At 40.6% G+C, this 13,700-nt stretch overlaps 1 protein-coding gene across 3 annotated transcripts; it reads left to right on the forward strand.

Annotated features, from left to right (window-relative positions):
* The first annotated feature begins 643 nt into the window (after positions 1-643).
* Positions 644-12,611, forward strand: bap1 (BRCA1 associated deubiquitinase 1). 3 transcript variants are annotated; one of them, XM_085777314.1, is made up of 17 exons: positions 644-847; positions 1,157-1,186; positions 1,296-1,350; positions 1,484-1,616; positions 2,928-3,047; positions 3,427-3,488; positions 3,664-3,806; positions 5,270-5,348; positions 5,454-5,577; positions 5,810-5,948; positions 6,573-6,727; positions 7,256-7,392; positions 7,984-8,447; positions 10,315-10,550; positions 10,649-10,741; positions 10,829-10,901; positions 11,755-12,611. In XM_085777314.1, exons 1-17 carry the CDS (start codon positions 811-813, stop codon positions 11,886-11,888), a joined length of 2,214 nt encoding a protein of 737 aa, XP_085633440.1. In that variant the 5' UTR covers positions 644-810; the 3' UTR covers positions 11,889-12,611. The 3 variants fall into 3 exon arrangements, with proteins under 3 accessions (XP_085633440.1, XP_085633441.1, XP_085633442.1); XM_085777315.1 differs by having other exon boundaries at positions 10,318-10,550; XM_085777316.1 differs by having other exon boundaries at positions 6,579-6,727.
* The last annotated feature ends 1,089 nt before the right edge of the window (positions 12,612-13,700 follow it).

Raw genomic sequence — 13,700 nt, forward strand, 5'->3', positions numbered from 1 at the left:
TGCTTTTGTAAATAACCAAGCGAAAGTGTGGGGTCTATAATTTAGATATTAAATATGTGGAATTAAATTATTTAAATGTGTACTGACAGTCTTTAATTTTATGTAAGTCACTTGGATTGCTTTGTGTGTGCTTTGTTTGCACCTCTTATGAATCATGTTGTGTTGAAGTCATGTCTTGAATATTTGGACACATGTGTTAGAAAATATAACACCAAAACTTGTTTTAGTAAACAATACATCCACATGATATAAAGTCAAGAAATAAGCCACCCCTCACTTTCCCAAAACAGGATTCCAATCCCTATACTCCTTTACATTCCCAAATTAACAACAATCATTAACTTACAACATGTTGCATGTCTTGGACAGTATTAGTAGGATTAGTTTGAGGCTTGCATTTATGTATGCAGGATGCAGCACACATTTTGGATGGAATTGAGATGTTATTCTGTTAATTTCTTGACTTTATTATTTTTTTAATCAACCTTTACAAGCTATCTTGTTATAATTTTTATCTAGATAATTCCGTCTACCGTTTTATATTGTTACACCTAATAAAATGTGTCTTAATTAACTGAGTGTGTTTCATTCATGTTTTGCTCCTCTGGCTACAGGAAGTGGGGGAAGAACCACCGTCGTTTCCTGATGACGCTGTTTGTAAGCGACAAGTTCTGTCTATTGTGTTTACGTTGAGCTCTTCACAGTTGTCTCGTGAATGGACGCAACGTTACTGTCAAACTTTCTCACCTCTCTGTACGACATGGACTGGAAAACATCCTAAGTATTAGTCAGCTGTGCTCACATGCAAAGATGAACAAAGGCTGGCTGGAGCTCGAGAGCGACCCGGGTGAGAAATGTCGACATACAACACAGCTAACTAATGTTAGCATCCGCATAAAGCCAGAGGAAACAGTTGAGCTCCATAAGCAGCTCGACTTATTAAACCCATAAAGTAAACTTAGTGCGTAACAGGGTTAAAACATAGACATAAAAAACTCAATGTTCACATGTATTATGTTGTGCGAGTAAATGGCGCGAATAACGAAAGTTAAAGTAGTACGTTTAGCTGCAGTAACAACACGCTACACTTTGATTTGGTTTCTGGTGTGTTTGATGGGAATCGGGAAATTCTAAATTCAGTCCTTTATCGTTTCAGGGCTTTTCACTCTGCTGGTGGAAGATTTTGGTGAGTAGCTCCCAAACCTATCCAAGTCGAAACAACAACTCAACACACCAATGTGTATTTTTAAGTTTAACTTAAATGAAATAGATTCCTTTGCATTTATGTCCCGCAGGTGTCAAAGGAGTTCAAGTAGAGGAAATCTATGACCTTCAAAGCAAGTGTCAAAGGTATGTAGAGCCTAGAGTCAGTCTTTTTGGTTTTACAACATGTAGACTAAATCAGGAGCTTTCTATTTCTTGCTGCTTGCTGCACGTATAGCAGCATCAAGTAAACAATGTTTGGTATGATTTTATTTTCCAGTCCTGTCTATGGCTTCATTTTCCTGTTCAAATGGATCGAGGAACGTCGATCCAGGAGGAAGGTTAACACATTGGTGGACGAGACCTCTGTCATCGATGAGGAGATTGTTAATGATATGTTCTTTGCTCATCAGGTAAGTGTTAAAGTGACGGTAGATGTTACTGTAGTTACTGCCGGGATGTTCATTCTTCACAGTCTGTGATTCAAGCACAACTGTTATAAAACATACAGCAGACTTCTATGTGTTTATATTCACTAGTATGCAATACATTTCAGTGCTCTTTATAATGGAAATGGAGTGCTCAATTTCATTCCTATAAAAACTGTACCTATGCATTAAAGAAACAATACAGATTATTGTTTTAGTTTGAAAGCCATTGTTTATTCAGTCAAATAATAAGAAATATGTCTAATAGCATTTGTTATTTATCCGGGCTCAAAGTCTTTTTGTTAAAATTGCTGACTTATCTTGACCAGTAGCCACAATAATTCATTTAATGGTTGATAGTCAGCAGGCTTAGCTACTTATAAGCTATGGCCAGCAGATGTTTGGCTCTTCATCACAGCTAAATATATAATATACTATATGTTCACGTACACGACAATACCTATGATAAATTTAAAGCAGAAGTAAGTGATATATTTGTGTTAATATAAGTCTTAAATAGTTATATCTTCCGACAGCAATCACTTACATAGAGTGTTTGGACTGAAACACGGGTCTCTCAGTCCCTCTGCTCTGCTCTGAGCTGAGGAGAAAACATTTATCGTATCCTACAGTTTTTATCCAATGAGGAGAGAGAACGGCATGCAGGGCTGTGTGTGCAGCCAAGGAACGCCGTGAATGTGGTGACGTAGGGACGAGGACTGTTATGGTGCGTTCAAGGAAACTCGTATTTTTCCGACCGTGAAGTGGTACCAGTTCGATCTGGTACGAGTTCACGGGTCGGAAGTTACGAGTGGCCGTTATAGTGACTTTCACCGGTAAAACAGGTCGGAAAAACACGAGTGGGTTGCCTGAAACGCTACAAAGTCATAAGTTGTGACTTGAAGCTGTAATTTACGATTTCAAAAGCCTGCCTGGAACGCAGCATTAGCGAAAACGACCGGACCACTTACTTCTGCTTTAACTAAAACAACTATGAAAATCCAAGTTTATTTTCTGTTGATCCTATAAACCTGTCAGTGTGTGCACAAACTACTAATTAATATTGTAACGAGTAGATTAATGAGATACGGTGCTGCCTCCAACCCTTCCACAGTGTTCTCATCTTTCAATAATACAATAGGAAACACAATTAATAAAATCCTAACTTGTCTTTTTTTTAATACTTGTATTTTTTATTAGTTTTTATGTCAGGAATAGTCAAACAGAGCATTAGCAAGACAATCCTAACTTGTCTTGTTTGGTTTGTGTTTGTCTTGTGTTTTTTTTTCAATCTAGCTGATACCAAATTCATGTGCCACACACGCCTTGTTGAGTGTGCTTCTGAACTGCAGTGGTGTCGAGCTCGGCACCACTCTCAGTCGCATGAAGGCTTTCACAAAAGGCTTCAGTCCAGAGGTAAGATGTATCTTAAGCTCATTCAGGAATTGTCTGCTATGTTTGGTGTAATATGGTGAAGTGCTTTCATTCATCAGCTCTGAGATGTTTTTCTTTAGTGCTGACATATGGAGGAATCGTAGTAAGTTGAGAAAATTGACAAAAGCACTTTTTCAAGGACGAAATTGGTAGTGAAATCAAATTCATCAAATATATAATGCTAAGATATCAAAAGTAAATTCCTACAGTTGGTGAATGTTTTAAAGTAATTCACTGTATTTCTCCATTTGTATCAGCAGTCACATCTTGGCATCACCTGCAGCTTGAAAGTCTCTCTCTGTTTTTCTCTCTAACTCTCTCCATCCTCCTTCACTCATGTTTCATTTTTTGAAATTTTCAGAGTAAAGGTTACGCAATAGGAAATGCCCCAGAGCTTGCCAGAGCACATAACAGCCATGCCAGGTAGGTTACAGTCGACGGTTCACTTCACTTCTTAAATGTTAAGGTTTCTCTGATTCTGTGTTAAAAAAAAAAAGAAGAAGGAGAATCTTCTGGGATTTGTCTGCCATGCTGTGAAAGATGGCAGGCTTTGTGCATTCATCAGTTTCTCAAGCTCTCTTTCCGTGTTTCTATGGAGACCGGAGCCGAGGCACCTGCCAGAGAAACAGAATGGGATCAGTGCAGTGCGGACTATGGAAGCTTTCCACTTTGTCAGCTACGTGCCCATCAAAGACCGCCTCTTCGAGCTGGATGGGCTCAAGGCCTACCCCATCGACCACGGTAACTCCTTTGTGAAGTGTATTAATCTAAAGTTTTTTAATGTGTTCATTATCTTATTATATTTATATTATTACTATATTATTTATTTTATCAGTAAACAAACACACACAAACACACAGGACAAAACAAACTGGGAATAACAACACAAAAAACAAAAGATCAATTCCAAGTAAATGTGAGAGGTAAATCTATGTAGGATGTACTATATCAATGGGAAATAAATTAAGAAAAAGATGACAGTTTTTTATACGAATGCTCTTGTCATCATAGCAGAAATATTTACATTGATATAATCAAGGAATTGTTTCCACATTCTTTCAAATGCATTGGTTTTGTAGTGCAAGGTCAGAAATTCCAGGGGTATATTCCCTATGTCATATGCCACTCCACAACTTAGGGGGCTTCATCCAAAATCCAGTACTGAGGAATATTTGTCCTGGCACAAAATGTCACAATATTATACAGTTTTTCTGATATTTATCAGTTACACGGCCACTAGGAAGACCCAGAAGAAGGGAAACCGGGTCAAGTACAAGTTCCTTCATCAGAACTAGATGCATTTCAAATAAGACATCATTCAAATATTTTTGTATTTTTACATAAGACCAGAAACAGTGAGTAAGATCACCAATTCCTGTCTTACATTTAAGGCAAAATGGAGAGACATTCTTTCTTTATTTGTAGAGGCGGTTTGGAGCAGTATCTTAAAGGGATAGTTCAACATTTTGGCAAATTTGCCCATTGCCCATTATAGTCTTAGGAGTACATTCGTTACCTAATTGTCGGTGCAAGCTATTTTTAGAACAGCGGAGCAGAGCCATGAGCTGCTCAGAGCTACGCTACAGAGGCTAATGGGATTTCTTGGTTTCCCTCATCAAACTCATCAAATACACAATCCAACAACTCTGAAACGTTCTCGTGGACAAGTTGTGACCTGCACATTCACCACGCTATGAGATAATAACAGAACATTACGAGACAGTTGTTTTCGAGGCAAATGCAGAGAGTGATTGCCGAAAAACTGCCCCCAACGGGAACGCGCATCAACGGTTTTGCATGAATTTACCTCGAAAACAACTCTGTCTTGTAACATTCCCGTATCTCATAGCGTGGTGAATGTGCAGGTCACAACTTGTCCACGAGAGCATTTTGGAGTTGTTGGATTGTGTATTTGATGAGGGAAACCAAGAAATTCCATTAGCGTAGCTCTGAGCAGCTCACGGCTCTGCTCCGCCGTTCTAAAAACAGCTTGCACCAACAATTAAAGGTAACGACCTACTCCTAAAACTATAGGGATTATGGCAATGGGCCAATTTGCCAAAATGTTGAACTATCCCTTTAAATTGCAACACTCCTGTTCGATAAAGACTTTTAATGATATTTCTTCGCTGTGTATTCTGTGAATGCATTTCATGTTGTTTTGTAATGTGCAAAATGCCTACTTTAATACTCTTATGTTTTAGGGCCGTGGGGAGAGGAGGAAGAATGGACTGATAAAGCTCGACGAGTTATCATGGAAAGGATCGGACTGGCCACTGCTGGGTGAGTCCTCAATAATTTAGCTGGGCTAGTGGCGGTTCACCTCCTACACACACACACATACTCTAAAAGACTTCATCCTCTTGCTGCTGCTCTACTCTTTTACAGTGAGCCATACCATGACATCCGCTTTAACCTGATGGCGGTGGTGCCCGATCGCAGAATGAAGTACGAGTCCAAACTGGAAATTCTGAAGAGGAATCGACAGACTGTTCTGGAGGGTCTTCAAAAGGTCAGAAACTTTAATTTTATCTTATTAATGAATTAATCAGTCAATCAAATCCTCTGTTTTTAATGCATGTCAGATCATGTGTATGTACATCTGTGTGTGTCCAAGCGGATTTTTGAGAGGGAAAATAGAAAGAAAGGACCAAGCAGGATCTCCTGCTGTCTGCTCACGTAGGAGTGTTTTTTCTGTTTATTGGGGCGGGGGATTAAATTAGAATATTCTGTCTCGTCTTCAGATGATCAGACTCACCCAGCCAGAGCTTGTCCATGACAAGAAGCAGCAGGACTCCTCCCCTGATGATAGCAGCACAGCCGTCAAGAAAGAGACAGATGCGGAGCCAGTGACAGTCCAGGGAGCCGATCAGGCGTCTTCAGGTACTGGAGTTGGATCTGTTCCCACGGTCTCTCACTGAATTAAAATCTTGTAAATTGTCCAAGGGCTCATCACAGACATGAAACTGATGAATATACATATGCTGATACATAAAAGGAAACTCAAGACCTACCTACCTTTTTTAGTCTGGCTTTTAACTGTGATTGGTTCATTTAAATTTTTTTAGCACCTTTTGTTGTTTTTTAATTGCTTTCATTGTCTTAATAGATCTTTACTGAACTTTAATTGAATGCAATTCTGCCATTTCATTCCTTTGTATTATTTAATAGGGTTAGGGTATTTATTCATTTATTTTTATTTTATTCTGTGCCATTTACCCACTTAATCTTATTTTTATCCACTCTCTAGTGTTTTCCCCACTGCAAATTGCAAATTGTTGAGTAGTAGATAGCGTTTAATCAGTGTTTTTAATTTCTCTGTGTTTTTATTTTACTTGAAGTGTGTGTGCGCGCGCGTGCGTGTGTGTGTGCGTGCGTGCGTGCGCGCGTGCGCAAAAGCCTTTTTTTGTTAATTAAGTTTATTATAAAGCACTTTGGGCTGCTTTATTTTGGAATGAAAAGCGCTCTATGAAAGAAGTTTGGTTGATACGCTGATTCCTGTGTTAGATTCAGTGGATGAGCGAGGAAGTCAGTCCAAAGATGCTCCCAGCGCAAAGGTCATGGGTAAACCAGCAGCCCCCACTGTCACCAGCCCCAACCCCATCGTTCAACGCCTGCCTGCTTTCCTGGACAACCACAACTACGCCAAGTGCCCGATGCAGGTGAATGATGAGATGTTTAACAGATAAATGTTAATGATTTGTTTTCTGTTTTCTGTTCAGCCCATTGCATTGCTTCTGTGTGTGTGCTCAGGCCTTATAGTAGGGTGTATTCTATATAACAGTGGTTCTCAATCTTTTTTACATCAAGGACCCCTAAATTGACACAAATTAGACCACGGACCCCCATTGGACAAAAGTTTGAAGCAAACACCAGAAATACACAATTTGTTCTGAGACTGAAGAACATTACTTTTTTAGTAAATTTGTGTTCAAATTAGGGCCCATGGCATGAATTTTGAGAAATATTGTAGAGAAATTTCTGGAAAAAAGTGGTAAGATTTCCTTAAAAAAAAAAAAAAAAATGTAGAAAAAAGTGGAGAAATTTAGCAGAATGCCTCTTTGGCCGTCTCTACTGTGAGACTTATTCAACAAGAGTTTCAACTGTCTTTTTATTTGCTGCCAGTTCTTGTTCGGCCCAAGTTTGTGATGTACCCTTCAATCACTTTCTTCAAACTGTCTGATCGACAGGAGGAGGAGGATCTTGCTGCCGGAGTCGGTCGCTCTCGTGTGCCGGGGCCTCCACCCCAGCCCCCATACTCTGATGACGAAGACGACTATGAAGATGACGAGGAGGAAGTAACTGGTTCTACAGGCGCTTCAAGCAGGTTAGTGCTGCGTGTATGGATAAAAAAGAAAATCAATTTAGCCTCATGCTATTTAATACAAATGTCTCAACACTTCATGCTTTTATTCAACTGAGTGGAAGATAGTGACAATATATGCTACTTGACTAGTTGGAGGCATACAACTGTGAGATGTGGCTCTAGTATAAGTATTGTTTAGTTTTTTAAAGACAGAAGACTGTTTATTGATCCCACTCATGGGAACTTGAGGTTTTACAGCAGCATACGACAAGATAAACAAGGTAAAAAATGCAAAGAAGAGAGAGACATTCTGTAAAGTTTTTGTACAAAAAATATTTAAAGAGTATATACAGCTTTATACAAGAAAGAATTTTATATATACAGTGTATATATATACACACAGTTTATACACATAATGGTAATGTTAGACAGAAATAGATAAATAGAGGGCGAACTGTATAAATAAAACCTAGGTGGTGGAGTGAAGACTGGAAATGCATGACTAGTGCAAAACTAGTAGATCAATCAGTAGTTTAAGGTGATGAGAGTCCAGGGTGCAGGTTATTACAGAGACAAGTTTTTCTACATTTGTTTTATTTTTGCTTTTTTAAGGTTCAGACGGAAATCAAGCCTGCGTTCACGGCCGGGACGGGTTGTGACAGGAATGGAAAGCCAGATCGCCCTGAGCGTCTTGGCTGAGAAGCTGAAGAAAGAAGTCCAGAGGAAAGACGCGCTCAACACCCCCCTCTCTGTACGCACGGAAGGCCGCACGGGGGGCATCTGCATCACGTCGGCCTCGCAGCCCTCCCCCACACCCAGCAACGAGAGCACCGACACGGCCTCCGAGATCGGCAGCGCCTTCAACTCCCCGCTGCGCTCGCCCGCTCGCTCCCAGGCCGCCACGCGCCCGTCCAGTCCGGTGGCGTCCCATCTGTCCCGCGTGCTGTTCGGAGAGGACGAGATGCTGAGGCTGGACTCCAGACACAATCGAGCCGTCAGAGAGCTGGGGCCGTCCGTCAGCGTGGCGCTGTTACGTCTGCAGGAGGACGGAGCCATCCACGCTCTGCCTTCATCCAGTGAGTCCATGCAGTCGTTGTTGTCATTAGGGATGTCACGATTACTTGTTTTCACAATCAATCGTGGTATTAAACGCCACGATTATTTTCTTGAATACCGTCACTTTACAAAAAAGATGATGTCGGAACCGTGTCGGCAGATCAGCGCAACACGCACGGAACGAAAACAAAGTTACACAACAACCGCAAGTGTAGCTTTGCGTTCCGTGCCAGTTGCAGACAGAGACGTGACCGAGTGGTAAAGTTTGGCAGAGGAAACTGATTCCCTCCAAACAAACATATTAAGTCGATGACGGCTCGCCAGCCTGTCAAACATGCCACAATGAAGTAGCGAGGAAATATGTCTGATATGAATCATCACCTGTAGGATAACCACCCAGCTTTGTACGCCAACGTAACGGTAAATACATAGTGACTGGGTTAAATTACCTAACGTAACACTGAATTGGTAGGAATTTAAAGCAGAAGTAAGTGGTCCGGTTGTTTTCGCTAATGCTGCGTTCCAGGCAGGCTTTTGAAATCGTAAATTACAGCTTCAAGTCACAACTTACGACTTTGTAGCGTTTCAGGCAACCCACTCGTGTTTTTCCGACCTGTTTTACCGGTGAAAGTCACTATAACGGCCACTCGTAACTTCCGACCCGTGAACTCGTACCAGATCGAACTGGTACCACTTCACGGTCGGAAAAATACGAGTTTCCTTGAACGCACCATAACAGTCCTCGTCCCTACGTCGCCACATTCACGGCGTTCCTTGGCTGCACACACAGCCCTGCATGCCGTTCTCTCTCCTCATTGGATAAAAACTGTAGGATACGATAAATGTTTTCTCTTCGGCTCAGAGCAGAGCAGAAGGACTGAGAGACCCGTGTTTCAGTCCAAACACTCTATGTAAGTGATTGCTGTCGGAAGATATAACTATTTAAGACTTATATTAACACAAATATATCACTTACTTCTGCTTTAAATGTTAGCGCATTATTTGTAAGAAAAAAACGATAAACATAAACAACACACGTGCTTTTGTTGTGGTTTATTAACGCTGCTGTTGGCACGAGCGGACGAGGCAGCACGCATTCGGTTTCTTTTATTTTTTTTCGTGTATGTCCGCGGTCCTCTACGGAGAATGCAACCATTGCATCCACCTGTTTTGCCCATGGTTTTGCCCTTTTTGTGGACCCGGACTCGTCATCAACAGTGCACTGAGACTGCAGGGAGCCCGGACAGCAGATCTCTTGACTCTGTCGCCTGTCACACGCTCCCGTCACATGTGAAGTAGAATGAGGGTCAAGTAGCTATCCCATTTAGAAAAAGTGGATTTGTTTTATTTAAAATATTTTATTTCATTAGGGGAAAAGTGGCACTTTCTGCTGTTTATTTGAATACACAAGCCCCGCCCCCTCGACACTCTATTTTTTTTGTCGAGGGGAGCATGTGTCGAATGTCGGCCGTTTTGTTGACAAAAAGTCCCATCCCTACTATTTACAAAGGTTTACAAAGGTGGTTTGATATTAGAGTCAGAGCATTTTAATTAGGGGTGGGTCGAAAAATCGATATACGGATGCCAAGTATCGATCTGAACTGACTAAGACGTTTATCTCATTAGAAAAAACAGTCGTCAACAAAGTTTTCATATGGAGACTATCTATCTATACAGTTGAAAAATGTGAATAAATGGCAATATACCGCAGGTTATTGCAATATTTATCGCAATAATATCATATCAAGACACAGGTATCATGATAATACCGTATTGTAGGGCCTCTCATATTATTGACTGTAATATGTACAACACTGAGTACTTTTAATAATTGTCTGTGTCAAGCCAATTTCAATTGATTGTTACTGTAAATTTTTGCCCATAAAGTAGATTTGGCTGCCGACGGCACAAAGCGTCCCTCTACTCCGGACAAGACAAAAGACAAAGAGCAAGCAGGAGCCAAGGAGAAGGAAGGAGGGAACGAGGGAGGCGAGGGACCGTCTGTGGAGGTAAAAGAAGAAGAGAGCAAAGATGGAGCAGATGTGAAACCCAGCAAGGAGAAGCTGAATGCTATGGAAACTGCTGCAGACAGCAAGCCTCCTGGGGATAAGTACTCCCCAAAGGTAAGTGGAGAAAACCCCCAGTGTTATAATGCACTGTAATATCTACCATTGTATGACCGATCCGTGTGGAACGCTTCATGTTATTCCGTCTCTTGCAGGAGCTGCTTGCGCTGCTTAAATGTGTAGAGGCTGACATCGCCAGTTATGAGGTGTATCTGAAAGAAGAAGTGGAAAAGAGAAAGAAATACAAAGTAGGTTTTGTTGACCTCTAACCAATGCAATACCTTCAACGTGAAAGTGGCTTTAAATCACAAACTCTTTTCTTTGCGTTTGTTCAGATTGATGATCAGAGGAGGACCCACAACTATGACGAGTTCATCTGCACTTTCATATCAATGCTGGCTCAAGAAGGTAAATCTGATCACAACCTGGCTCTGCCACTTTCATTCTTAAAATTTGTTTTGCAAAAATAAAATCTGAACCTTTTTTTTGAAGTTGCATTTAACTTCCCAGGTTCTTAGTAGACGACTGATTTCCAAATGTTTCACATGTTTTTGTATTTGTATGTACTCTCTAAAATAATTTAAAGGGATAGTTCAACATTTTGGCAAATTGGCCCATTGCCACAATCCCTATAGTCATAGCAGTAAATTTGGTACCAAATTGTCGGTGCAAGCTGTTTTTAGAGCGGTGGAGCAGAGCTGCTCAGAGCTACGCTACGGAAACTAATGGAATTTCTTGGTTTCCTCCATCAAACTCATCAAATACACAATCCAAGAGAGACCACAAGACAAGTTGTGACCTGCACATTCACCATGCTATGAGATAATAACGGAACGTTACGAGACAGAGCAAATGCAGAGACTGTTTGCTGAAAAACTGCCTGCAACGGGAACGCGCGTCAGCGGTTCTGCATGAATTTACCTCAACAACAACTCTTGTAACGTTCCGTTATTATCTCATAGTGTGGTGAATGTGCGGTGTTGTTGGATTGTGTATGATGAGTTTGATGAGGGAAACCAAGAAATTCCCTGAGCCACCGTAGCGTAGCTCTGAGCAGCTCACTGCTCTGCTCCGCCAATCTAAAAACAGCTTGCACCAACAATTAAAGGTAACAAACCTACTCCTAATACTATAGGGATTATGGCAATGGGCCAATTTGCCAAAATATTGAACTATCCCTTTAACCTGCTGACTAAATACCTGTTTTTATGTTGACATTTCATCCTCTCCCATACGTTGTCACCGTGTGTGTCTCTTGCAGGGATGCTGGCCAGCCTCGTGGAGCAGAACATTTCGGTGCGTCGTCGGCAGGGAGTGAGCATCGGCCGCTTACACAAACAGAGGAAGCCCGACCGCAGGAAACGCTCCCGACCTTATAAGGCCAAACGCCAGTAATTACAAATGATCACAACTTCTCTTACATAATAGGAAAAACAAGTTACTGCACTCCTGGAGCTCTCTCATGAAACGATTTAGTGTTGTATTTTAGTCGAAGCCTCCTCCTCTACACTAAATCAATCATGTATTTGGTCAATTCTTTTATCTCCTGTTTATATATGTTCCTCCATTTTAGTCTCAATGTAAATTCCCTCCTTGTGCCAATGCTGACTACAGTTTGTAAATATGAAATATGAACCCAATGATGCACCTGAATGCTTTTTATTGAAGGGTCTTCTCTGCACTCTCGGGGTCAGTACACTTTGAGCAGCACACACTTTGCTATAGGTCAGAATTTCTTCAGCTGTTTCCCTCTTTGGTGGTTTTTCCAGGTGCCAATGAAGTATTGAATGTTTTGACAAAAAAAGCCCTTGTATTTTAATCATCCACAGCATTTCATCTTCAGTATATTCAGTGTACTTATTTCACTGTATAATATAAAGAAGCACCTTTTAATCACATTCGTCATGGACAATTTTAATCTGAACGAGTCGTGGTGCGTCAGGGTTTTTTTTTTCTTCCTTTCATTGGAGCATCTCCTCAGCTGAGTCTCTGGCTGTGTATGTATTTCTCTTGAGGTCTTTCAAATGATAAAGAAACTCTTGTGTTATTTTTGTACCTGAAATTGGATCTCAGAGTGAGTGAATATTCAACTGGATGTGTGCAGTTGTGTGTTTTGTACATATGTATCTGTTAATTGACTAGTGAGGTCAGTTTTTTGTTGTTGTTGTTTTTTTTGCTTGCCAGTTCATACTACAATAAAGTCATAAGAAAAATGTGTTTTGATGTGTTTTTTAAGTGACCGGACCACAGCAGTAGATCCATGATTACATATTGGATTACGTTCATGTCAAGGCTCATTAGATAAAAGTGTTGTGCTGCAGTGGCCGCCGTTGTACACTAGGGAGCAGTGATTCAGGGACGTCTGGGACCATCTCAGATTTTGCTCAACATCACGCTGTAAGGAGATGCCATTCACAATAAAATGGACTTGTGGTTTACTATAGTAGGAATGTGTTGAAACAATGTGACTTTGGTAGCTATACACCATTATTCAGATGAAAGTATCCTTTGGTGTTTTTGTGCTGCTAACCTGTTTACAAGAGGAATCCCAAGTTTTAATGATTGTCAGACTACAGCACAATTCTAGTTATGTGAGATATTAATAAAGTTATTTTGATGAGTGAAATAATTTTGATCTTTTTTTTTTATTGATTGATTAGATTAATTAGCTGAATCCCAAAGTAGTAAATAGTCTTTATTCATTTACTGCACTGAGCTGAAAACCATCAGTCTTAACATGGCTCCAAGATTTTTACCAGATATTTGGGCACCACAGTTTAAGGATAAGTTTGAGTGCTGGTATGATAATATTATAATAAAGACACTTTCTCTCTGGCAGAGCTGCAAAGTATACACACAGTGGCCTATGTGGGAGTGGGAGCTAAAAACAATATCCCTCAGCCACACATCTTGAGTGGAGCAGATGTTTGAGTTAAATAAAGCCATGCTGTACTGTTATGTCACCACTGTTTGCCTGGAATTTGGTTGGCTTGCTTTACCATATAGCCCACCAGTGCCTTTGTAAAATATCCCACAGATGCTGCATTGTTCCAACATGGACATGTTGCTGATTTGAAATGGTTTTTATTAGGATATTCTGATGAGTGCATTATGCATACCCACTATGTTAGAATAAGGAATAACTCCTAGGTCCATGATGACTTTTCTTCATTTTGTCTAATGATAAAGTTTCTACTGTATAATTTC

The sequence above is a fragment of the Trachurus japonicus genome, chromosome 5, assembly GCF_045865225.1.
Source record: "Trachurus japonicus isolate A0001 chromosome 5, Traja_1.0".
In the NCBI taxonomy this organism is placed as follows: Eukaryota; Metazoa; Chordata; class Actinopteri; order Carangiformes; family Carangidae; genus Trachurus; species Trachurus japonicus.